The 26,680-nt window shown below is 40.5% G+C and overlaps 3 protein-coding genes across 7 annotated transcripts; all 3 read right to left on the reverse strand.

Moving 5' to 3' along the window:
• Nucleotides 1-334: 334 nt before the first annotated feature.
• Nucleotides 335-11,357, reverse strand: rinl (Ras and Rab interactor-like). Its single transcript, XM_080459972.1, has 11 exons — nt 11,004-11,357; nt 10,631-10,802; nt 7,096-7,207; nt 6,756-6,828; nt 6,471-6,559; nt 6,305-6,381; nt 5,404-5,635; nt 4,069-4,749; nt 3,662-3,979; nt 2,559-2,690; nt 335-2,097 (listed from the first exon to the last, which is right to left on the reverse strand). Coding segments are annotated over exons 1-11 (2,382 nt in total). The 5' UTR covers nt 11,006-11,357; the 3' UTR covers nt 335-1,603.
• Nucleotides 11,358-12,986: 1,629 nt separating this feature from the next.
• Nucleotides 12,987-22,145, reverse strand: sirt2 (sirtuin 2 (silent mating type information regulation 2, homolog) 2). Of its 4 annotated transcripts, XM_080459445.1 has the most exons (17): nt 20,787-20,942; nt 20,597-20,649; nt 20,333-20,381; nt 19,175-19,285; nt 19,010-19,051; nt 18,781-18,887; nt 18,505-18,561; nt 18,337-18,405; nt 18,134-18,263; nt 18,002-18,061; nt 17,832-17,887; nt 17,666-17,742; nt 17,390-17,441; nt 17,120-17,187; nt 15,161-15,227; nt 14,033-14,169; nt 12,987-13,762 (listed from the first exon to the last, which is right to left on the reverse strand). In XM_080459445.1, exons 1-17 carry the CDS (start codon nt 20,800-20,802, stop codon nt 13,642-13,644), a joined length of 1,272 nt encoding a protein of 423 aa, XP_080315571.1. In that variant the 5' UTR covers nt 20,803-20,942; the 3' UTR covers nt 12,987-13,641. The 4 variants fall into 4 exon arrangements, with proteins under 4 accessions (XP_080315571.1, XP_080315573.1, XP_080315574.1 ...); XM_080459447.1 differs by lacking the exon at nt 12,987-13,762 and having other exon boundaries at nt 13,872-14,169; nt 20,333-20,398; XM_080459448.1 differs by lacking the exons at nt 12,987-13,762; nt 20,787-20,942 and adding an exon at nt 21,919-22,145 and having other exon boundaries at nt 13,895-14,169.
• dmac2 (distal membrane arm assembly component 2) lies at nt 21,919-24,736 on the reverse strand. 2 transcript variants are annotated; one of them, XM_080459450.1, is made up of 6 exons: nt 24,690-24,736; nt 23,832-24,114; nt 23,190-23,270; nt 22,708-22,847; nt 22,376-22,538; nt 21,919-22,283 (listed from the first exon to the last, which is right to left on the reverse strand). In XM_080459450.1, the coding sequence occupies exons 2-6, from the start codon at nt 23,912-23,914 to the stop codon at nt 22,100-22,102; spliced, it is 651 nt and encodes a 216-aa protein (XP_080315576.1). In that variant the 5' UTR covers nt 23,915-24,114; nt 24,690-24,736; the 3' UTR covers nt 21,919-22,099. The 2 variants fall into 2 exon arrangements, with proteins under 2 accessions (XP_080315576.1, XP_080315575.1); XM_080459449.1 differs by having other exon boundaries at nt 23,832-24,061; nt 24,690-24,735.
• Between the last annotated feature and the right edge of the window lie 1,944 nt (nt 24,737-26,680).

The raw sequence follows: 26,680 nt of genomic DNA on the forward strand, positions 1-26,680 counted from the left end.
TTGGCCCAAACTCTGGAATTAAATGTACAAATCATTTAAATTACTTTCCTTTTTGGCCCTTTTAAGGCAAAATTATTAAATTATCTCCTGTCCAAACAGTATCCCAGTGATTCTGTGTGACTGTAATATGTTACGTGGTTTAGGTGATCGTTTTCACTAATTCCTTTATTACTTTATAGTCCATTTATTCATTTAATTATTTTCCTCTCCTGCACAGTGTGGTTTTATTTCTTGAGGTTCTGTATTATGTTCTCATTTTCCTTTATAAAATACGAACAAAACAAACAAAGAAGCAACCAAAAACCTCCGCCACTACCTTCCCATCTTCTCTTTTGAATCCAGTGACTTTAATGTAAGTAGCCTGCATCAGTTTCCCTACAGACATTTACAAGAGGGTTGAACCTACAAAACACAAGATGATTGAAGGAATGTTTGCAGAGGTGATGGTGAACGCAAGACCGAAGAAGTCAGCTTTTGAGAAGTCATAAAATGTAATCTAGAAACACCAGGGAAGGTTTTATGCTGCCATCTAGTGGTCAAAACGAAGTGACAATTCTGTGAGGATTTCTTTTAAGTGCATTTTATTTTTCAGCAGTTAAACTGTCTGTACTGAAGATCACCTTTAATAAACAATACAAGTAAAACTTGGATTGCATTATTTTGGCCTCTTTATATCAAAATAAATCCATACATAAATAGGACAAAATGTTTGCACAAATATTAAACGTTTGAAACTTCTCCAGGAAGAAGATAATGCTTTAACTTTTACTGCCACCAAAAAAAACAACCCTTCTATGAAGATAATATACTGCTATAAAGACAGAAAATCTGTCAAGATATAAACATTTCTGAGTTGATAATGTATTGACGAGTAAGAACGGGAGTTGGAGCACAAGAGAAACAGACTTTACAATGTCTTAACACTGTTTGCATTACTTTAACATGAATCCTGTCACAAATTTTAAATAAAGTTGAAAATGATTTGCATGTAAACACAGATGTTTCCAATGACGTTACATCTTTTTACAAGACAAAAGTGACAACTAGCGACACAATATTAATTGGCTTGATGTGATTAGTTATTCTGTGTGATGAAGAAAGAGAGGAATTATGTGTAATATTTACAGTGCCCAGTTAAGTTTACCTTTCATTTATTTATTTAGGAACAGATGTCTCCAGTACATTACTTTCATGTTTGGACTTTTTTTTTTATGGTACACTCCGCCAGCTTTGTGGTCACATGACACCTTCTCATGCAAAAGAGTTGGTGAGAGCTTTAAAGGGACAGCATGTAAAATAGATGTAATGCTAATTATGGACACTGGATGGCGGTGGTGAGTCACATTAAAATCACACCATCAGGGAAGTGACTTCTGCCAACTTTTGTTGATTATAATGGCCTTTTTTTGTACAGTAATTGTAACTGAAGGGAAATAAATTGCATTGTGTAATTTGAAAATATCTCCTGTGTTTTCCCATATCATCTTGTAAACGTTCAGTTTCATTTAGAGAGACTTCGGTACCTTTAAAAAAAGAATTAAAACGGCTTGTGAGAAACTGTGACACCCTCCCATGTGAAGTCAGTGAGTTTGTTGTTTTCTTTTTATCTGAAGTCGTCTCTTTCCTCTCCTTCAGAATCCTCTGATCCTGCAGTGGAAAAAATCGGTTGATTTCTGTCGTCACGTGTAATTATCTCATACGGTGAAATAACGTCACCGCCTGATCCTGGACTCTGTGACTGGCCCCAGGGTTCCTGTTCCCCCTGTCTGTCCTCGCTCAGCGTCTGCAGAGCCTCCACTCTGCTCTCTCTCTGATGATCATTGGGATTCACATAAGCACAGTCTTTCTGGCTTTTCTCTGCTCTCTCAGTCTCAGCCTCATTCTCAGAGTCCTGCGGGGCCTTGTCACTGCACGTCGGCCTGCGGATGGTCCGTCGATGCTGGCTGCGGCGTGACTGGTTGCAGTGGAGGGTGCGCCGGCGGTGCCACTGGTTCAGAGACTGCTGCGCTTCCACACTGAGCTGCCGCACGGCCAGTCGAGGCCTGAAGCTGCTGATGTAGTACAGAGCGGCGTACAGCGTTGTAAGGTAGTAACCGCCTGTTGGGATGCAAATGCAGGAAAGATGTGAGTCGGATAAAAGCCATTAAAGCAAATCCGCTTCTAATGCAACGTGGTTGTATGAGAGTATGACAACAGGGGTGTTGAACAAATTTTAGTTCAGGCGCCACATACAGCCCGGTGCCATAATGAGCGGGCCGTTATAATAGCGCTATAATAACCTTTGAATTTAAACTTTAAAGTTTTTCCTTATCGTGGGGAAGAGTATACGTGATAAAAATGTCTATACTTTTTTGCAAAAACCAAACAAATTACTCTCAAAAATTACAACAATCTAAACAGAAAGACATAAAGACATTGTGTTGCGTCCACCACGCTTGATAAACTTAGAAATTTTTACAATTTGCTCGGTGGTTTGGCGGGTCCGACTGGAGCCCCCTTGTGGCCCGGATATTTGGCCTTGTGTTTGACACCCCTGCATTGGAGTATGATTGAATTACCCTCTCCCTGCAACTGTGCCGGATCCAGCAGCTCCATCATGTAGTCCGTGTCGATTTGTAGCGTGACGAGGTCACTCCGCAGCAGCACCCACGTCAAACAGGGCAGGAAATCATCTGCTCCAAACACTTTGCCTGCAGAAGAGGAGAGAGGTAACTCAACTATAACGGGCTCAAAATTCTGAGCTCGCCCAGAGAGGACATAAAACACCTGTTTGGACGTCACTACATCGGCTGCTCGTCTCTTTCAAAGCAGGTGTTGACGTTTCTTATCTTCATAAATCAATTCATAGATTCCCACATTCAAGCTGCTCTTTAAGATCAGCTTGTGCTGCTTTATAAAATGCTCCTGTTAAGAAACAGAAAAAGGCTGGCGAAGCTGCTTCCTGTTTTTATGCATCGGAATTATGAATTTTCTTTCTACCAGTTTTAAAAAGCACCTTAAAACCTTTATTGAGTTTTTGTTTTTATTGATTTTGAACTTGATTTTTGGTTGCAATCCCTCATTGAGATATTTTTCTTCATATCATTGTCTGTTTTACCTTTTTTTTTATTTTAGTCTACTTTCAGTTGTTTCTCTTTTAACATTGAACTGATGATGTAAAATTAGAATTTATCTTTTTTTAAATTGTGAAGTACTTTGAGATACATTTTTTTTCATGAATCGTGCCATGGAAAATATAATTAATTGACTTCCTTTAAACACATACGGGTCTGGAACGAGCTGTTGTGACGTACCTTTCTTTAATAATTACCAAAACTCTTGAAGTTCACTTGCCTCTAATTTACAGCTTGAAGATAATGTTCACCCGTCAAAGGCTTGCAGATATGCAATTTTAAAGCGAGTAATTTGACACCAGCCTTACTAAGAAAATGACAGTCCCTATTCATACTCTTAACCACTTAACCACACCTCACTGGAGTCTTTAACTAGTGTCCTTGGAGAGAGAAGTATTCCTCAAATGAAAATAAAAGACACTCTTTTTACACCGAGATTATTATGTACCGTAGTTCAGCGTAGTGGCCTACAGATCAGAGCAGCAAGCTTGTGTCAAGACAAACAAGTGCTACTAAAGAGCTTTGACTGCACAATACTGACTTCTCACCTGAGCTTGCATTCACAGTCATGCTGTGATAGATGGTCTTGCAGACTTTGAGCAGGATCTGAACCTTCTTGTTCGGGGAGTAAGCCTCGTGTATGCTGCTCCACTTCTGCTGGATACTCTCCAGGGTGCCGGCGTCAGGAACTCCAACTCCCGCCGACCCACCGAGCTCGTCCACGGCGTTCAGTTCCAGCACGTGCAGATTGGTCTGGAGATGCTCGATGCTGCCGTCGCTGGTGCGGGAGGCTCGGATGCAGGAGTAGAGGTGGGTGGAGACAGGCTTCAGAGCTACTCTGTGGAGGGAACGTTCCACCAGAGAGTCTGTGGGAGGATGACGAGACAGGTAGCGTGAGCAAACACATTATTACGTGGTTGAAATAGCCATGTGTCGGTTGCTAAAGTTCTCTCACCAATCTCTGCATCATTCAGGTCAGTGATACTGTCCAGCAACGCCTGGATTTCTGAATATTCCAGCAGAGTCTCCCTCAGTGATGTGAGCGATGTCCTTACTTCCTGTAAGAACTCTGACCCCGTGACCCCATCAGAGTCCACCTCTTTCTTCAACATCGTCTCCACAAAGTCCTTCACGGCCTCCGCGAAAGCTCCGCCTTTCCGCTTGCTCAGCTCCACCACACGATTGGTCAGTCTCTTCTTCGGAGACACCAGCCCTCCGAGCGCCTGGCCCACCGCCGACAGCCTGTACATGACCTTGTCAGCCAGGCGGTGCGCTGAGGGGAGGTGAGGCGCGGCGCTGGCCACGGGAGACTCCTGCTCCTCCTCGATGCTGCTGACAGACAGCGAGTCCAGCTCCAGCGAGGGTGGGTGGAGCAAAGAGGACGGCCTGGGTAGGGGCAGCCAGAAGCCATCTTCGACCCAGGACACCCGGTGAGGAGACTGGGGCACGGGGCTGCTGTGACGATGCAGCTCAGGCGTGGTGCCTCCAGGGGTGGAGGGAGAGGATGGAGGCAGGCTTCTGATGCTCAGTCTGTGTGGGGGGTCGGGGGTAAGTTCTCGGCTGGGCCTCCTGAGGATCACCCCAGATGGTGTTTGTGGGCGAATCGGTGAATCAGCTGATCCGGCTCGGTGCAGACCTGGATCAAGAAAACATGACTTAAGAGCCGAACATTGCCAAGGGTCTCAAATGAACCACAACTACTAGTACCACTAAAACGATTTGTACCTTTTACACTTTGACATGAAACAGAAAGTCAATCAACCACTACCCGGCTTACACAGACTGCAGCCTGAGTCTGTTAAAAGTCACTGCTGAGCTCTCATAACTGGAAGGGTTATTTTTGTGTGTGTGTTCTGAGAGTGTGAAAAAAAAAAAATGGTTGCATTGTTTTTAACAGGGTGACTGAAAGAAGCCAAAGAGAAAATAGCAACCTGCAAACCAAAGTGTGAGAAAGTAGTTTGTTGATGTGACTGGGTCTTGTGTTGGCATGTCTTAGTGACAGCACGTAACCACATACTGTATTTTGGCCTCCTCTATTTATTGTTCCATGCACGTTGTACAGTATACAATTTCGACTTGAACTAATATTTACAGCTACTTCATGGTTGGTTTATATTTATATACATTTATATAACGCTGATGAACGATGTCTGCACTCAGTTGTTGGTGCAGTTTTCAGGAAAATGCTTTTAAGTGCGGTGTCAAGCATAACTAAAAGCAACTGGCTCTGTAAAGGTTTTCTACGTTACATTACGTTACGTTACGTGCAAATAACACATTCACTTCTGACCTGAGCTCTCTGAACTGGCTGCAGAGGGCTCCTGGTCCAACGAGACAGCTCGTTTACTCTGCAGACCCGATCCTGCCCACGGTCGGGCGGAGCTGAGGCGTCGATCTCGTCTGAAGTTGGACAGCATCGTGGGGCTCTGTGCAGCGGGTGCTTTGTGTTTCAGCCACTCGTCACCGTGTTCACGCAGATACAGGGGGTTAATGATGAACAAGGCTCCGTTGGAGGAAGTTAACTGGCAAGAAAAGAAAATACTTGCATATAATAAATGTAATTCAAGCCACTCGCTGTCCTTTCGGTGCTCGACAGTTGAGTATCACAAATGATGTTCAACACCAGAGTAGTGTTTTCACATTTTCTACATACAAGCATGAAGTGGGAATCCTAAATGTGCAAAGCCTACACAGAAGATAGACTTTAAAGTGATGTATAAGACAATGTGCCCAATGTCAGTGAGGAAATGTAAAGATTAAACTATTTCTTTGTTTTGTGTTTTAATCATGTGAGAGACAGATTGCAAGATGTTTATCAATCTTGGACATTATAAGGATGAGATGGGAGGAAATAGTATAGTGGTGTTGTGGTTTGAATCAAGGCTTCGCAGGCTTTTCTGTGAGCGTTACTGATCAATAATCCCGTGTGAACTCACTCTGCTAATATAATCACTGATTTATCATCACTTGAGCAGTGGAACTATTAACAGACTTGACAAAAGCATCCTAACCTTTCAGCTGTCACAAGGCAACATTTACATTCATTAAGACACTTGGTTTAATTTCCTCGGCATCTCAGAAAACATTCTGACTTGAATTTTCTTGCTGATGACGGAAAATATTTGAAACATTTTAGGCTCAGTATTTCCATTTCCCTCTCTCTCACACACACGTCATGCAAAAAAACGTACCTGGATGGAGCACCTCACATTGCCTGGCTCCTTGTGGATCGCATCATTCTGCTGGTTCTCAGGAAAAAGCCAGGTCTCTGCAATAGAGAAATATACCCATCTTTATTGTTAATTTTATTTGGCAGGACAGGTCCAGCTTCAAATGCATGTTGAACTTTGGACTCACTTGGTTCCAGCTGAGTTAGACGATCTTTGTTTGTCTCGGTTACACTGTAGATCCAGTGAGGGATGGACAGAGCAAGAGGCAAAACATCCCTGATAGAGATAAAGAGACCAGAGGAATAAATCAATACCTGATGCACACGGCATGAGGAGATAAGCTTTTACTGAGAAATCAAAAGACAAACAAAGGAAGCAATTAGTACTAGTATTAGTTAATCAATATCAAACACAGGTTTTTAGGTTGGAAATCAATAAATGAAATGTCATCAATGTTGCAGCAGGTTCTCACCTGGTCAGAGAGTAAAAGAGCACGAGCTGAACCAAGTCCGAGAACGACAGACGAGACTCTGACAGCTGGAAGACTGTCACCAACAAACAGAGTAAGAGTGGGCATTAGCCCCAATTGAATATATTCTCCTAACTGAATAGAATTCCTGGCAACATGCAGAGGTTTAATCTGACGTCAGACAAAAACATCCACGCAAAGTATTGAGATGTAATGAGTCATACGATAGACTAACCACTGAAAATAACCCATACGGGGAGTCAGTGAGTGGAAAATATACAGACTTGAGGGCAGTAAAAACACACAACAAGTGGATCCATGTTTGGATGCAGTTGGTCCATACCTGAGTCTGTGCTTTTGATGTTGAAATCAAGGACGTCTTCGTGCTGCGCTCCAGCAGACACACACAGCAGGCTGGGCTGCGAAGTCACAGAATCACACACAACCAGGAAGCTCTGCAGGGAAACACACGGTGACTCATTGAAATAGCTCACCTCAAGCATTACGGAGCCTGTTGAACAGGAAAAACTTTCTGTCATCAATTGTTCACAGCAGGAGGCTCAACGGCTCTGTGGCAACCGCGCAGCTAAATGGACAAACATCGTTGCAACCTGATCCAGACTAGATAACTATACCAGATTGATTTTGTGAAGGTAAAAATTGTGTGCAGCATATTTGTGATTTATTTATTTATTGCACATCCAGAAAGCTGATATGACTCTATGGGAGCTGGTTTATTTTGCTGTTTACATTCTGAGCACTATTAGTGTCCGCTTTGCAAAAAAAAACATGAACACAATCCTGAAACTGAGCTCTAGTGAACTTCAAGAAATTTTTATTTTGCTAAAAGAAAGCGAACATCTTTATCTCAAGAACGTTTCTCAGAAGCTGTTTCATTTTGCTGCTTCATATTCTGAAACTCCACCTAATTTGTTTTTTAAAGAGAATATTCTATAGAGGTCCTTTTTGTATCTGCATCAGTTTGAGTTAATGCTTGAAGCCATTTTATTCTGTCGTATCAACTCAAATAATTCCTCTGTTTTCACAAAGCGCTTGGCCAGAAGACAAGGAGCATGGGGTGCTTGTAATTTGACACCAGACTCGTCGTCTTTTCAGCAGCTGCCCTGCCTGGAGCCGATGGCCACATTATGACAAAAGCTTTCAAACATTTATTTTTTTGGCAGATAACTTCAACATTCAACCTATATGCTGTGATCAATATGTACATCTATTGTTATACTTGAAAACATTCTGGCAGCAAGTATTCAAAGACAAAAAGAAGAGTTTGATTATTTTCTTTGATGGCGCTGTATACAGATAGTCCTACATGGACAGAAGCTGTGAAGCTTTACTTCTAATGTCTTTTCAGTACAGTTTCATTTTGACTCAGTAACATTTCCGAGTTTAATTGAAGTCAGTTGAATCTTTTGCTCTGAGTGAACAAAATGATTTGGCTGTGTGATTTATAGATATGATGCCATACATGAAATCCTAATCCCAAACGCTACCGGTCAAATATGATCTGTTCAGGCAGAAATATGCTAAATATTTTCAAATGTGTCCAGTATTTGGTTTATGAATAAATACCTCAAGGAGCACAGACAGTACTTTAGTAATCAAACATTGTAGGTAGTCTTGGATTAGTTTTCTTGGTCATTTCTGTTGCATATTGTTTCTGAATGGGACTAAGAGGTGCAGGTATGGATGACCATGTGGGCAGATGTAAAAAAAACAACCTAAAAAACGTGTGGCTTATTAATCACACGCATTGTTCGGTTATGAGAAAGCAGCAGAGGTATTCTGAGGATCCCCATTCTGAGGAACAGAGTTATTATTAGCCTACAAGTTACCATCAGAGACTGGTAAAGTCATTATTAATGGGAACTGTGTGGGGGATGAGTGTCATTTCGTTCTTGGTAGTTTGAAATAGGCAGAGCCGAGATAGTGTCAATCATTGCTGTGAACCAATCAGGATTTAACAATACTGTATTTGGATATAATGTGATCACAAACTCTTCTGTTTGTTTCACCTAAAGTCTGATCATGCCACATTTGTTTTTGGAAGCAAAGAGGACAGAACAATGCAGCCGGTTGAGACAATTGTAACTTGGGTAAGACAAAGCGTGTGCAATAACGGCGACACTTGTGTATAGTTTCATCACCAGTTCTTTAATGCGAGCACACGGTAATGAGTGAACACACAGGAAGTGGCTTTCAAGCCCACTGAAATAAGGAGGAAAGAGTTCATACCGAGTCACCAAAATGAACACACTGATTCACAGGCAGCCACGTCGCGCTATTCATTAGAACCAGTAGAGCAGGAATGAGCTGAAAGCGCTCACTGGTTCTGTGTCTGAAACAAGAAAACCACTCAGGCCGCAACCTCCTTCACACACTGTGTTTGACAAAATGACTATCACGTAAGAGTTTTATAAACACCTTTTTTTTCTCTTTTCTTTTTTAAAACTTGCTCTTCCTCCACCACCGTGTGTTCGCAGGTGCCAGAAAAGACTTTTGCATTTCTGGGAAATTATCTGCACATCAGAATACCAAACACACACTCATTCATGTATTTTAATTCTTTTTTTTAATTTTGTACGCACGTTCTCTCTTTGTAGACGACATCCATTCCGTACTGTCATTTCCCTGACGCGTGCATGCTTTTATTCAACGCTACTTCTGCAATTAGATCTATAAGCGGCATTCTGTGTTATCAGACAGAGAAAGAGAAAAGGGAACTAGTTGCCCTGTCGCATTAGTGCATTCAGCGCAGTTACGAGCAATGGCTGTTGTTGCAGAAGATTTAAATGACCCTCACAAAAATCGGCCAGCATTTTTCAGGCCACGTAACTTGAGTTCAAGCAAATTTTTGAGCCGTATTAGGGGCAACCGTCAACAGGAAGAAAGAATGTAGAGGACGAGTTTTACTGCAGGATGAGTTTGGGTTGTAAGAAGAGAGGATCAGAGAGAGGACACGCACAGAGAAAAACTCTGATGATGAATTGTGGAGAATTCTGCTTCTATGATTTGACAAAATGTTTTTGGAAAAGTCCTCAAAACGAGTAAACAGCACGAGCAGTGAATGTCTTGAAAATATAACAAATTTAATGAGAAAAAAACTCAAATTTGAGATCCATCCATCCCCAGAAACTGATTCATCCAAATGGAGCAACCCGGAGACAGGTCACTGTCAGAGTCGTCACGAAAAAGATGAAAAACACAAACACATATGTGGGTAAGTAAAAGCTACATGTTTGTACCGTTACCAGTATTTCTTTAGGTCGTGTGAAGAGGACAGAAAACTTTCAGGCAAAATCCAGGAGCCATTACATACACTGAAAGTACGAAATGCTCTGGACGAGTCGACGGCCCTCTATTCAGCCGTAACATACACTCCATGTTTGCTGCCTATATGTCGGGGGCCCGTTTCGCAGGTCAAGGTACATTAATAAAAGAGTGAATTTCTTTGCGTGAAGCACGTCTTATATCATGGACCCACGAGCCTCGTCTCCAATAAAACATGAAAGCATAACAGTAAACTTTCACAGATCTGAAAACTATCTCAACATGTGTTGTTCAGGTTTGGCTTGAAACAGAATTAGCAGCGCAACAAACTTTATAAAAAAGTTGTCATTATCTGGAGTGAAATAATTACATTGAGGTTATTTCTGCTGCTGTCAAAATGTCACACTGGCTCCACTGTGGCTGTTTTTAATTATGATTCATTCTAATTCGTTGAAGTCCTTGTCAGCTTCAAAGATACGAGTCTATTTTTCAGATGTGGAAGACCAAGATGCATCTTCTATGTAAACAGGATGATCTTTCATTTAGTCAATCAAACTCTGCCCCGTAAGAGATTTGTGTTTTTTTTCCTTTACCCCAGCCGGTGCTCCTCTGACGGCAGCATGAGCCTGGTCTCTCTCCCACGATGCTCGGGGGCACCAGGCCTCCCGGCAGAACCTCAGCTGCTCCAGGAGGGTCAGTTTTCTCCGGCTGCTGCTGCTCCTCCATGGTATAGCCGTTGTCCCGTTGACTGAACTGTGAACCGCCCTGGAAAACAAACATTTGGATTTCTTTATGCTTATTTTCATGTATTTCACTCCAAACTCACACAATAAACTAAAGCTGCTTTTAACCATTAAAGTCAAAGACAGAAGTGTTGTTTCACGGGGAGGTTTGAAGTTTTGGTTCAGCAATCAGTTTTATTACAAATTCAGACTCAAATAAGAACGAGAAAAAGTGGATACTCACATGAATCGTTCTGTCTTAGTTCGTTCGTGTTTATTCTCCTCTCCACTGTTGTCAATTTTTGCACAATCCCCTCTGCGGCTCTTCCTTTCTGTGCCTGACAAAGTGTTGCTAAACCGGACTAAAATAGGAAGCTCACAAATACGTTGTCATTGAGCTTCCTGCTGCAATTTGCCTGAAACCTTCAAGCATTTCAGAATTAATGAAGACTTTTCTCATGTAGCTGCCATGTTTCTGACTGTCTGGATTTTAAACGCAGTTTCAGTTTTGATGTGAAGCTTCTCTGCACCATTATGGCCCTCCCCTCCGATCGAGGGTGCCTGTGGTTAACCCAGCTCTGTGCATGGTGTGAACAATGAAGAGACACTGCATGAGACCTGTGTCTACTTTCTTTTTTTTGCCTCTCTTGCAGTGCTGCCTCTGCTCAGAAATGACGACATCTCCGGGCTTCTGTCAGACACTGGTCCCCTAAAAACCCCATATCCACTCTGAGATGATCTGTGCTCTCTAAGTGCTGCAGATTTAATCTTGCTGCCTGTGGAAGGAGCACATCCAAGGGATGCATCACTATGAGAAGCAGAAGACGATGCAGTGAAATGCATGAGGCTTTCTTCATCACCCTGTCCTCCACATGCCGGTTGGCTTGGACGCTTTCACACAAACCACAGACTGAGATGATCCATCACACTTGGCACAACTCTCTGCTTGAAACAATTTCCTGACTACACCTTGATCTGCACCATGACCGTGACCAACCACCCGAAGCCGCAACAGCGGACACGAAGCGCAACCCCAAACCTTTGACACGCTCCGTCGAAACAGATAAAAGTGTTTAAAGGTCGACATTTGCTTATTTTGTAAAGTGAGGACTTTGGAAAGCAACGACAATGATCTGCTGTCTGTTTTTAGCCAAGAAATGCAAAGCAGGGCTACTTAGTAAGTCCACGCTGAAACATCTTGACATGGATTAAAAATAACAGATTATAAATAAATCTATGAGTATAATCCATGATGAAGATTTTAGTTTGAACAGTGTATGACGAAATTAATCACTATCAATTGGCATGAGCACTTCTCTGTGTTTTGTCAAATGAGCACACGTGTGCTGTGTAACATGCTGGCATTAACATTTAGGTCTCAAACACCCACAAGAATGTTTAACAAAGTTTACAAAAATGATCCTTAATGTGATTTTTTTAATGCTAAAATGTATATTTAACATTATGAGCCAAACAAATAAAAAAAAAAAAAAAAAAGTGTGAAACACTAAATAATTTGAAAACAATAATAAACATGTAAAAACACAAAATTTCACAAGGTTCAAATAAACCTCAAAAACAACACAAATAATGTATAATAAGCAGACCAGTGGGGACATGGTGCGCATGCACAACTGACCCAAATGACTCATGAATCAGACACCCGACTCACTTGGATGAACGACTCAAAAACCCTTTGAGTCACTTTAAGGAGTCGGGTCTCTCATCACTACGTGAGACACTGTTCAGTAAAGTGACTCGCAGGTTTTGAACGATTCGTTCAAACTCGCACATCACTACTAGGAGTGACACAGGAGGTTATAACACGATGCTGAAATCATGTAAAGGCTTCAGGAGAAAAATGTAGATTCTCACTAAATATTTTAAAGTTTTTTCAGGATGTCGGGCTTTTCACACATCAGAGCTGAGTTACCATTTCTAAGTTATATGTACTTATATTTAAATAGAATTTACTGCCGACCCCTGAAGTAAACAAACCAAGAGAAAGAAGCAAGTCTAGTAAATGGTGCAGCGAACACATTGTTGTCACTCAAATCACTAATCCGTTTAAACATGGATTAAAGAATTAAAGTTTATAGAGAACCAGGGTCTATTATCAAACAAACGCCTCAAAATGTGACCACGTCACTCACCTGAGATTTTCTTGGTCTTTGTTTAGACTGAATCAACTCTCCTCTAACACAATCTTAACACACTACAATCTTCTCAGCTGAAAAAGGTTAACTTTATTGCAGGTTTTTGCATTAATTTCCATCACATTTATACAGCCGTTACATGTCACCGTATTGACCCCAGTATTTTCTTTTTAGTTCATCATGCCATTTCTCATGCTTCAACGGTTTCCATTAAAATGTATTTCAAAAGCACAGGATGCATATGTTCCCACCACCAGAAATCCCTCATCTTAAGCAGAAAACAACAGGATGAACTGTTGTATTTTCTCCTGCGTATTGCATTAGCAAATGTGTCTGACTCGTCTACGTGTCTCAAGTTTTCTAGGGCAGAAGAAGTGGTTAGAACGGCACTGACGGGACCTGCTAAGGCTTATGGGTACTTTGATTTTGAAATTGTTGAACAAATACTGAAAAAAAGGAATCTGTAATCAGGCTCTGTTAATTTAACATAACACACCTTTAAATTACTTTTCTTTCATTTCAAGATGTTTATGATGGTGAAGCACGGTCTATGACATTTTCCCAAAGTGCTAAGTTACTGTAACGTTTGAGCATTCGGTTGGTTTGGTAAACAAACGACTGAGAATATTGTGTGAAAAAGCGACAGGAATTTAAACAAGAAAATCAGCTAATTAAAAACAAAGTGTCATATTTACAGCTACAATTACTTTATCAGAAAGTCAATTTTTAACTCAAATTTGGACTTTTGTCAGGCCGCCGAGGAGGGAAATTCACCTGCATCAGAGCCAAGCTGGAATGAGATGCATGAGTCGCCTCTAAACTGCTCCGTGGAGATTTCACATGTTCGCTAAAGCAAATAAAATATAAATAGGAAGTTAGTATGACGTAAAGTGCAAATGACTGATACAAACACATGAGTAAAATACAGGGATGTTAAGTTTTTTTTTTTTTCTTTTCTCCTTGGAGATTTGAACATCCAAAGATGGAAAAGAGAGTGACAGACACTCGTCAAAGCTTCACCTTCAAACAGGAGACTCTGCATCATTAGCTTGTAAACCGTGGCTTCAAATCGGTTGCTGTTAATCAGAATTAATTTTTTTTTAAATAATGTAGTTACTCCTCAGCTTTGGGCTCTGCTGATGCAGATGCAGTACTAGATTTGGCTGCGGCTCCTTTGCTCTCAACACTTTTCTCTTTCTTGTCCTGGCTGTCGATCTTGGCGTGCTCCGTCTTCACCAGCTCCTCCAGCTCGGCCTGGACACAAACCACACAGAAGGTTAATCCGATTACTTTTAGGGGGGGAATTCTTCACACAGAGGGAAGTAACAAAATGTAAATACTTTATCAGAGTATCTAAGTTAATTTTTCCCAAAACTGCATTTTATTTCCTGATAACTTTATTGGCTTTAAACACAACACTTCAACACAAATACTGTTACTTCCTTCTCACATTTTTTCAAACATGAAGAATTGATCTAAGATATGCAGCCAGAGGGAAGAAAGAAGCAGTCGAGTCCACCGAGTTTACGACAGACACAAAAACACCGGCGAGACTAATTTAAACTTGGCACAAAATCTCGAGGTGAGACTGATTTTGTATTATTTGCTTAAAATTGCCTTAGCTGTGAATTAACCGTCACAAAAAAGTTCATATTGTGTGTACGTGTACGTGTAATTTATCAGAATACTTTTGCCACCATCCGTGGATCTAATTATAGATGCGGTAAACACACTTGCACTCACTGATATGCTGTGCAGTCAAGTTTAAGAGGAAGAAGCTCACTGGTGTTGTTGAAACGTGTGTAATATCTGTAGGTATGTTTGCAATATGTTGATGTGGGTCCAAAGTTTGAATATGACTCCATTCAGCCCATTAACACCACGATGAGACCCAGTCCACACTCACATGATCGTTGCACATTTGAGGCTGTGGCAGAAAGAAACGTCCTGGTGGAACTTAAAGTGTAATAGTATGTGTCCCTCCACAAGGGGAGGTTGGGGAGGTCGAAAGTGTTGGCTGCTATTAAAAAAATCAATGGCAACAAACTAATTCCCAAAAATGAGCCCTATAAGTACCTAAAAGAAGAAGAAAAGTGCTGAAACAGTAAAAACAGGGGCGTGTTTTTCTATGTTGAGATGGAATTTTTTTAATTACAACTCCTTCTGTGGGTAAATGTTTCGTTCATTCAAAGTATCGCCCAAGAAACACGGAATGTGAAGGTTAGCGGTTCCCTGTGTAACTCACTTTCCATCCCAGCAGGTCGGCGAGAGCCAAACAGCCGTCGTCACACGTGCTGATGTGAGCGACGTCCCTGAAGGAGGACGAGAGAGGCTGTTAGAGCTTCACAACACTTTCATTTTTGGCCACAACTCACATTCAAGTACACGGATCACACATATATTCAAACCAATTTCTTTATGTTCTATGTCGATTCATGTGAAGATCAGTCATGAAACCTGCTGCGTGTGAGTGATGGCGGAAATAACTCAGCAATGAATATCGTGAATCTACTATGTGACCAGCGATTACTTGGTAAAAGCACATGACTATGGTTACCACAAAGTGGTTTCAGTTTGAGGGTGCAGTTAGTATCCTCTACCATGTTAATTCATGTTCCTGCTTCACGTTACTGTCTAGATAGAGCTGCTCAGGCTGGTTAATCTAAGAAATCATTTTACTGTCTAGATAGAGCTGCTCAGGCTGGTTAATCTAAGAAATCATTTTACTGTCTAGATAGAGCTGCTCAGGCTGGTTAATCTAAGAAATCATTTTACTGTCTAGATAGAGCTGCTCAGACTGGTTTAATCCAAAAACAGTTGGAAAGTATTAGGATCAGTGTGATAACTGCAAATAATATATGTAGCACAACAAGGATATTGTATGTTATCCCCTTCCCCCTTCCCCCCTCCCCTTTCTTCTCTCTCTCTTTGTGCGTTCCCCCCCGGTCGTGTACGGCAGCCATGCCAACGTCTGACGGAGGAGGCAACAGGAGGAGACTCCAGGTCTCTCCCTGTTGCAAGACCAAAAACTGTTCTGACTCCGAAGGCTCTCAATCACATCATATTGTTGGCCCAAGCTGCCGAACAGGACAAGGGCAAAAAAAGAGAAAAGAAAAAAAAAGAAGAAGAAGAAAAAAAAAAGTATCATCTACCATTGTTTAGATAGAAAATCTGTCAATCTGTCAAATTGAGTTTTCTTTTATCTGTATAATACTCTTCTCATTTTTATCAACTACTTTTTTGTCCAAGTTCAAAATAGGTTATTTTTGTTTAATTTGCATATTAGATTTTTTTTGCCAAATATATCAAAGATAAAATGTAATTGGGCGTTGAATAATAAAGAGCAATATGTTTTAGTAACATTTTATGTGATAAATTTAATGCACCAAATTAAAAATCAACAATATTGTGTTTTAGGTGCCCTAATGGCAAAGACAAACCTTAGTTTGAGTAAAAAGCTCTAACATCTGTCACAATTTTATGATCATCTTTATTTTGCATCAACAGAATCTCTTGAATAAAAAAAATTATAAAAATGATATCAAGACAGTGAAAAAGATATAAAAATAGAGACGTGACCTTGGAGAAGAAGGGTTTATTGAATGTGATATCTGTGACAAGGAGAAATAGTAACTGCCAGGTTTACATACGCTGGATAATATAGAGCAGAGTGAGAGTGAGAACAGGAACAAATTCCCATTTTATCTCATTGAACAGAAATGTTTGAAGTGGTGGACTCAAAGTCCAGACAGCTGTTAGAAATGTTATTTATAGCTGCACTTTACTCCAACTTACATTTATACTCTCCATTTATTTTACTAAATGATTCCACTTTCACCGGGTTGTTATTGGCACAAATATTTGTACTTGTGTCAACATTACAGCCTCTGTTTATGTATTCTATCATTTTCTATCATGTTTTATGGGTATAAGATATAACTAATCATCACAAATACAGACCGTGGCACCTCCAAGTGATGCATCAATGAAATGCGTATTGTAATTCACTGGCATAAGTACAAATATAGATCAATATTGATAATTGTGGTTGTCCTAAAAGCTTCACACAGCTTGTCGTCACAGCTGGAAATGATCAAATCATTTGTTGTAGTGTATATACTGCTTGATAACCTTGATCGGCTGGAGGTATCTCTGTTCGAGTCATTTCTATAGGTTTAGATAACTTGTAGAGGAGGAGCAGTACCTGTAAGCCTTGTCTGAGTCGAAGTCCATACCTCCTCCAAAGCCAAGCATCCCCAACAGAGGATCAGCCTGCAAGGACACACAATTAATGTTTGGCACAGTAACCAGCATTTTGGTTCTGTGCACCAACACAATGGAATTGCAATTAAACAATATTTTGCTTTAAGTCCAGCCTCCTCCAGCTTTAGCTGGGGAACAGAGTAGACGTTACAAAGTAATTACATACATACTCTGTTAAAGACAAAGAGCTTAAGGAGTGGCGGAGCCTCACCTGGCCTGCTTTCTCCATGTTTATAAGCAGTCTGGGGCAACTTTTGGAAACCCTGAAAGGAGAAAAGGAAAAACTAAACAAAACACAGGACAGTACAACAATGTCATCACAACAATCTACAGCTGATTATCCTCTTCATGTGAGAGCTGCATTTTCCTCAGAGACACTAAAACAAAGCTTGAATCTTTCATAATTCACTCTCTCTGTATACTGTTAAGATGATTACTGTGGTACTCTTCGTGGTCAGGCAGAAATGTGAAGCCCGATCTCGCGTACCTGCCGACGAGGCCCGCAAACGGTTGGACCTGCAGAGACGTTCCCATGACGATGAGAAGGTCACAACGAGGAAAATCCTGACAAGCAAAAAAAAATACAAAAGTATTATTCGTGGACAAGTTTGGAATGTGTTCACACCCGTTTCACTCCAACTCTTTCTGCTCACCATCTTCATTGAAGTGAAGAAACGTGCGGGCAGACTCTCACCAAAGAAGACAATGTCTGAGGAAGAGAAGATACAAAGAAATATTATCAATAAAGAAGAGTAGAACATATTTTCAGGTGTTAAATAGCAATGCAAAAAAATAGACACAATAAAACGACACCAGGACTCACCTGGTTTGACCAAACTCTGACACTTGTCGCATTTGGGAATGTCATCGGAGAAGATTTTTTCTGAAGGTAAAGTAAAGAGATTAAAACTCCAGACTGCTGTTAAGAGGGTCACCTGAGTGAAACACGAGCTACCTTTCATCCAGTCCAGGTTGTACTCTTTACGACAACCGAAACTGACACAGTGCGACGTGTAGAAGGTCCCATGGGCTTCGATCAGGTCGTTTCCCTCCAGCCCGGCCACTCGCTCCAGTGTGTCAATGTTCTGCGATAGCGATAGCGTCAACACAGAGACACTCAGAAGTCACTTCAGCTAATGTGACTGATATTTCTTCTACCTGTGAATAGCAGCGTCCCAGGAGCCCTTTCTCCTTTAACATCTTGATGAAGTAGTGGCAGATTGTTGGCTGAGCAGCAGTAAAGACAAGAAGGGAAACACACGTGAAGACACGTTTTTATAAAAAGACAACATTGGTAATTAGATGGCTCATTGTTATCTGTGGTACCTTAAACTGTCCTGGATAAAGCTCCTTTGCCAGGGCGAAGAACGGCTCTGGGTGTTTCTGAGAGTCAAATGAGATGATTATGAAACTTTTTGTATGAGGGTAGAATAAAGAAGTCATGGAAGTCAATCGAAATACAGTTTTCAATCGCAGGATGAGCTCATGTTAGAGCGGACAAACAAAAAAAATCTGTGAAATATTCCAATTTAATATGTACATGATTCATCAATATATTTTTTAAATAGCGACTGTCCTCCTCCAACATGATCTTTCACAAACCTTAAAGTAATCTATTTGGAAAATGGCCTCCGGATAGGGCAGATTATATTTCTGCAGGTTTGCATAAAGGCCAGTTCCCGGTGAGCGGAAATCTGGAATTCCAGCAGCTGTAAAGAGAAACGAACGTTGAGTTATTCATTAAGAGCCAGACAAAGTTTTTTTTTTTTTTTTTTTTTTTTTTTAAATCAATCATACTTTAATTTCATCATATTAGACTTGAGATACTCACATGTGGATATTCCCGCTCCAACCATGCAGACGATACTTTTACCTGTGTGCATGCAGACAAACACGTGACTCAATCAATATCAACTGCATTTGTGGTAAGAGGCTCCTGCGCAGTAAATCAATCCAATACGTTCAGCCATAATGAACAGACCCCAGGAAGACTCACATTTGCCACTCTTTATGTATCTCGCCACTCCTTCCAGAGTCAGCTCATCCAAAACTTTCTCCGCTGAGCCGAGGCCCAGAGTGCTGGAGAAAAGGTTGCGCAGGAAGTCCACTGACAGAAAGACAGGGTTAAAAGGCAGATCAATATGTACTCATGTCAGCTTCTAAAAGGAGCAGGATATCACACATTGAATCAAATGCAAGATCATGAATACAGCTTGGAACAGAACTGCTGTCATGTTGTTTACAGAAAAGGTAAAACAAATAAGGTGTGATTTGTGTATTACTTACAAAGCATCATGTCAGAAATAAGAGAAGTCATCCATTAAGGTATGAGTATTAAGATATACAACATTACAGCATGCTCTCTGTTTACAGGTCTGTCTACGTCCCCATGAGATTACGTACAGAAACAGTTGCAATTAGTTTTCTCCCCAGGAAGGTGAGCTTCAATATTGTTGACAGTACAATCATATTCGAGACTCAAATTCAAGCCATTAGGCCTACACATCGGGAGGAGCCAGATGAGATGGTTCGGACATCTGATTAACATCCTCTCTGCTACTCAGTCCTCATTCTGATGGACAATTTATGATGGTTATCTCAAGAAACGAGTTAAAGGAATGACATTTTTCAATTTTGTTCAAGTTCTCAGAGGGCTAACTGTGCCACAAACAGTAAATACCATCAGGTAAATACAGGAACAGTTTCCCTTTTATAAGATAACCAGTGGGATTTAAAATGTGCTCATTACAAGGTCATAAAAAATAACTACACAAGCGCCCATGCTATTCAGCACTTCTGCAGTGTCTTACTGTTGCTTTCATTAAAAAATATATAATGAAATAGAACTTTCTTTTTCCCCATTTTGTTGCCTAGCAAATCTTCAAAGACAGTTATCTTGCAACCAGAGGTAATAAATAGGTGACAAACGTGACACTTGAATATTTCCTGTAAGATATTTACGTGCTCATTTTTATAGTTGAATTAATTATATACGCTTGTGAAAGGAATCTTTATTCAATTTGAAGGCTGCTTTTCGAGATAGCATTAACTATTGTCTTGATGATAAAGGTTGTAAACCAGTGATTCAATGTAACCAATAAAAGCAACTGTAAAATATTATCCTTATATATGTCAGCCGTCTGTATTCTCGTACTTTGGTTGTCTCCCGCAGCCTCGTCCTCACTGCTGTCGTCGGATTGTTCCTAATGAAGAGACAACACTGATAATCATTACATATTAAAGTGTGATCACCTGTAAAGTCATATCACTTAGATTATCTCAGTCTTTAAAGTGATTTCAACCAGACTGTCTCCCACACGGACAGGTCATGAGTTTGCTTTAATTTGAGCAAATTTAACAATCAAATACTTCGAGCCTCAACAATTGCAACTAAAACTTAAATAATGAACATTGTCACCTCAGGTTCTGGAGTCACCTCCTCTTCTTCTACTTCTTCCTTTTTAGGAAGGTCTACAAAGATAAAATTAAACATGTAATCAAATTATGCCTCAAACACGTAAACACGGTTTGAAGCTAGCCACTTAGCACACAGCTCGCTGCGAAACAACAACGTTTTAACCATTCACAAGGTCTGACAGTCATCCTACCTGATGCCTCAGACATTTATCCGCCTACTTAGACCCTTAAGCCAAAAGGGTCCGAGTGACAAGCAGTTTAAAGCCCAATTGTTTAGATTTTCTGACAGGATTTCACGGCACGGGTTTTTCGGCTGTCTCCTATTGTTGTTGTCCGTGCAGAAATACAGTCCGTGTTCTCGGGCGCGATTGGTTCCTACTTCCTACCTTTGAGTACTTCGATTTACCTTCTCCGAAAACGTACTGTATTAACTACGTCCTCCCTCTAATTCATTACTAAACGGGAAAAAATGTTTGAAAGATGTGAATGCCACTTTATCAACCCACTTGGGGAAATTTCTTCACGGTATCGACCCACACTGAGCAGCACTCAGGGCAGCAGAGGCGCTTGCTCATGACACCCGGTGCGTGTTTTGGGGATTGTGGGGGAAACGGGATATGAGAGCTCATTCACGGGAACGTCATTTTTATTTTGAAATCCATTCAATCCGCTCTTGCGGTAATTTATGGTGTATGGACGCACTGCGAAACAGAGCTGCTGTGGCTGCTGCACAATGGCTCACACTGGATTATGAGCTTTAATTTGCTCACATAATCTTCCAAAGGGAAGATGAGAAAGAACTACAGCCACACTGTTAAACATGTAACACAAACTCACAAAGAAAGCCTTCAGTAATCATCACACTTTGCAGCGAAAAGTTTATTATGTACATTTACAGTAATATTTACATCGAGCAACAAATGCATGACACACACATTATTTTGTTGCACTCAGATTTACAATGACATGCATACACTTTCTTTCTGCAAATGTATTCTGGAGAACAACAACCAATCTGACCAAACAGACATAGGATCTCGCAGAAAAATGAAAAATCATCTTTCAAACATGAGGCAGTATATGTTTGTTTGGATTATGTTTCATGTGTTAACTAGATGTTTACATTGGTCAACTGATTCCTTATTTGTCATGAAGTCATGATAGCGTCTCCAGTTATTTAAAAATCCCTCCAGCCATCATGTACTACCACTTTTTGTTTTAGTGTCTGGTTTGTCCTGAAGCCATTTGATAAGTACTGTTTGAAAACTGAGAACTAAAATCTACATACTCACAAAGAAACAGCATTACTCTTATCGTACTTACCTAAGTGGGCCTAAAATATTCCCAGAATGTGGTTTGATCTGGGTATGGTTATGTAGAGGAAGGCTCGATGACTGAACTGTTGCACACATCATTTGGTTTTCCCATGTGAGCTGAATCCTCTGTTCATCTAATCACAAATCTGACTGCATCTCCTTCTGCACTGGTTCCCGTTCTGGTCCAGCTATGACCTATTTCTCTGTATGAGCTCCTCCGCCTCCTCCTCTGCCCCTCCCATCTCGCTCAGGCTGTAGTTGTAGCCATTAGCTGTGATCAGGCATTTTGGTAACATCTCCTCCAGCAGGATAACCACCAAACCTGGGTCGGAAATCTTGGGGAGCGACGAGATGTTCAGACGCTTCAATCTCCTTCAGCACATTGAAAAAAAGAGTTCACCACAACAGTCATAACAAGTACTGTTAGGGGGGATATGTTGGGAATAGGAGTGTTAATTACTCACCTGAGATTCCTGAGTGCCACCAGGCCCCCTGTGGTGATGTGTGGACAGTGAGAAATGTCCAACTCCTCCAGAGAGTCCTGAAGGATGTGAAGTCCAGCCAGGAACCAGTCGTCCACTTCACGGCAGCCCTGTAGTTTCAGTGTCCGCAAAGACTTCTGGTCCACTGAGGGGGAAGACGAATCTCAATCAAAAACAAGACTTAAGACGATGAATATTATTGCACTGAACTAAAAATGCATATATCTGAGGGAGTAAGGATATGTGGTAATATCACAATAAATGTGACAAAAAAAAAAGAAAAAGTCAGAGAAAGGTGAGCTGGAGCTCCATACTCAGGTTTTCCAGTCCATTGTAGGCGATGACAGTGTGGCTCATGTCGACTTCTTCCAGTTGTGTATCTTTGTGTTTCAAGAAATCCCAACTGAATTTGCCTCTCCGATTTGAGCGGTACCACTCTGACTGGCCAACAAACCTGAGAATGTAGCACGAGTCATGTGAGAACCAAACCACAAGAAAACAACGATAGAACAGTGACAAGACTTAAACATAAGACCATAAAAAGAAAGAGAAAATAAACAAGAATATTTGAAGACGTCAAAAGTATCCCTGCATTCCGAGTATATTATTCAAGCAACAGAAAATTCCACCATTCATGAAGTTGTGAATGCAACGCTACAGTAGAAAACTCAACAGTTTTAAGCAGGGCAAAACAAATCATCTCTTTTAAGACTCAAGCTGAAGCCACAATCATCCATTCCTTTAAAAAGTTCAACCACAAACAGTGAAAAAAAAAAAAACGTCACAGAGGACTCACCTAAATCCTCCCTTCAGGCTTAAGACGTAATATGCAGTTGCGATGTCGGGCCCATAAATCTTCCGAGTGTAGCCAAAGTAGCTGTGTGAGAGGGTAAAGAAAAGCCAGTGGTCAAATTTGTAAAAATGCATTAAAATCCTCTGAAAGAGTCCTGTGACTGCTTTTATTTTAGAGTCGCTTAAGAACCATAAACGTATGACAAGTTGTCGGAATACTTTCAATTGTTTGGATGTGCTCCTTCAGCTGTTCATGCAAAATATTACAATCACATCATTTGGGATACTTGGACCAATACACGTGCAACACGATCCAATGCAAGAATTATTATTATTATTTTTTTTTTCCAGTTTAGGTTGACAATCTATCCTCTCTCATGTATTTTAATGTGGCCCACATTTGAGATCCCTGCAATCTAAAACTACTTCGACACTAGACATGAGATTATCGTCAGTTTCAATTCCGATCTGTGGGATAGACAGTATGGAATGTATGGAACTGACTGTCTTGAGCAACATTGATTAGTACCCGTTTTGATAATGGTTGAAGTTAAAGAAGTTCTCTTTTATGAGCCCATGTTGGTTTTGAGAAGGTGTAGAACTGGTCTCCATCACACCTGAGAACTAACGGTTATTGTCAACTTACGCATTCTTCTTATGGAGCTGCTTCCTGGACAACTGAGTTTTTAGCTGTAACAGCGTCTCCACATCATGGAAATGATGGGCCATGTAAAGGAGGATCCTCCTGTAGAGAGGAGGAGGAGGAGGAGGAGGAGGAGAAGAAGGAGGAGGAGGAGCAGAGGCCAAGCTGGAGGAGGTCCACTGTCTCCTCACAGAGAGGAGGACAAACGATCGGTGGCAACATCTGTACAGGGACTGTGGAGAGAGATGAGGAGGACATGGAGGATGACTTCTGTTTCTCCAGTTATCTGACAGGAATGGAAAAAATATATAATCCAGACCCCCTGAAGTCCTCCGGAAAAGGTTTACTAAGTGTTCCCAGAGTCAGAAGAAACAAGGTTAAGCAGTTTTTATTTTACTTATACTTCCTTTTATGCTGTTCTTATTGACTTTGTATCAATATATTCTCGATATTTCCTTGTCAAGCACTGTGAATTGACTTGTGTGAATGACGCTATAAAAATAAATGTCCTATGCCTTGTCTGTAATATTTGCGCCAATGCTTAAAATCTGATTAAAGGATTATTATTATTACCATGTGTAATAATCACAGATAGCCACATGGAGTATTGTAATTATTATTTATTGTACAATTAAATTTGTCATTAAATATAAGTTTTTACAGTCAAACAGAAAGACGGTATTCACTCGTGATTTTTGTCTCGAGGTTAAAACCCCAAAAAATAACCTACACTAGCGCCATAACAACTCAATAATATTACGACTGTGTAATAATTTACAAACTCCTTGAGGATCGGAGGTAATATTTTACACTTATCCTGTAGAAATCAAGTAAAAAGTAGAATTTTGAAGGGTGACTTACTGTGCAGGAGGCAGACATGACAACAATCGTGTTACGGGGACCCGTCCAGGACAAACTTGATAAGTCCGCGCATTTATCATGCTGTTGATTTTCATGTCTACCACTGGGTGTCGCTAAAAGCACGTGTATGAGCCCCCGAACAGCTGATTCTGACATGACCTGAGACACAAACGCCAAGGCTGTGTAGGTCGATTAAAAAAAAAGAAAGAAAGAAAGAAAATCTATTTTTTTTTAAGCAAAAATAAGCCACGTAAATTATTTAATTAATAATTAATGAATAAATAAATAAATTGTTGATGTTAAAGAAGTAACTCCTTCATGCCTTATGAAGAATGAATCCCGAATTGATGAGTCTAACTTGTGATGTCGCTTGTACTCAGATAAGAATCCCAATTAGAATCTGAAAATCAGAATAGTCTATATTTGTCATTTAAAAAAGAAAAATGTGCGGTATAAATATATGAAAAGAACTAAAAGGTTTGAACAAAAACAATAAAATTGGTGAAAAACACTTGCTTATGACAGTCAGCTGTTGCACGTTTTCATTTCAGTTTGCAGTGGCGGAGCACATGCCCCAGCACAAAACAACAGCAATCAACAGTCTTGTATTGATTAGAATTAACCACTTTCCTTCTCAAATTTAACTATAATCAACAAGAAAACTAGTGAAAGGTGTTCAGTTATGATTAGTTTTAAATAAATATGACATACCAGATGATATATGACAATAAATGCATGTTGATATAAGAAACATTTCATTAGAAACTCTAAATTCACCAGAAATCTTCAATGAAATATGTGACAGAAATTTATCATGTTGATTCAAGATTAGTTGCTAACATTTTCCTTTAGACACAAAAGATGTTCATCATTGTATGTTTTCTGAGGCGAGTGTGTTGGTAAAACTACCAACTAGAAATGATCACTTAAATTATGGATTTGTTGTGTCCGAACTTGAATGTTACTGCACAAAAAGTTCATTACACATTACCTTTCTGCCGCGCTGTGTGATTCAAACTGGCCTGTTTATCTTCCAGCAGAAACAGCATGAAGTGAATTATTTTCCTGTTGATTTCACTCAAAAACATCCCAGAAGGTTTTCAGTCTGTTTTCTCTTGTGTGGGGTGATCAGTATTCATTTCACACACGTACTGTTTACAGTGTGTTTCAGCACATCCTCAGAGAAAATGAAGGGGGAATCAATGTTATCTGCACTGGACATGTGGTCACTTTATGTTCCTCTTGTATGATTGTTGATGAGTTCTTCTCCTGGAGGCTGGAGGGCCGCGTCCTCAGGGGGATGGGGGTTTTCAGCTGGTATAGATACATACCGTACATGTGGGTGGTTTTGTGATAGTGATCATTATGGTCATATAGTGTGTTATGACAGCTATGATCATAGTTGGTAGTGAATTGAGTCATTGATGTTCCTAACATGAAATAAAAATAGGACCACACTTTAAATATGTCGCCTTCAACAACAGCTGTGGAGTGGAATTGCTGTAAGCGCCCTTGTCAATATGGATTGAGTTGGCCTTGGGAGTGTTTCTGTGTGGAGTTTGCATGTTGTCACTGTTGCGCGTGTGTTTTCTCCAGGTTTCCTCCCACTGTCGAAAAAAACAGGCATTTTGAGGTGAACTGATGAATCTAAGTTGTCCGTACTACTGACCTGTCCAGGGTGCAGCTTTTACCTTTAAGACTAAGCATGTTACAGCCTGGTGTTTCTGCTTCTCTTGTTGTGTTTTGGGCACGCTTGGGCACAATTTACCCAAACACAGTGAGTAGAGCATTGAATATAGAAAAATGGTTTATCATTATATTTGGTAGGACAGTAAAAACAGTAATGTCAACACAGATATGCAGTGGGTACTGCCATATATGGCGATGTGAATAGGCCTGTGGCCGACTTGAGTCAGGATTCAAAGGCATGTGGTAGATGAAATCTATGGTCTCTATATATAACATGCATCTACTGTATGTACGTGTAGCAC

Source organism: Lipophrys pholis (assembly GCF_963383615.2).
Source record: "Lipophrys pholis genome assembly, chromosome: 3".
Classification (NCBI taxonomy): Eukaryota; Metazoa; Chordata; class Actinopteri; order Blenniiformes; family Blenniidae; genus Lipophrys; species Lipophrys pholis.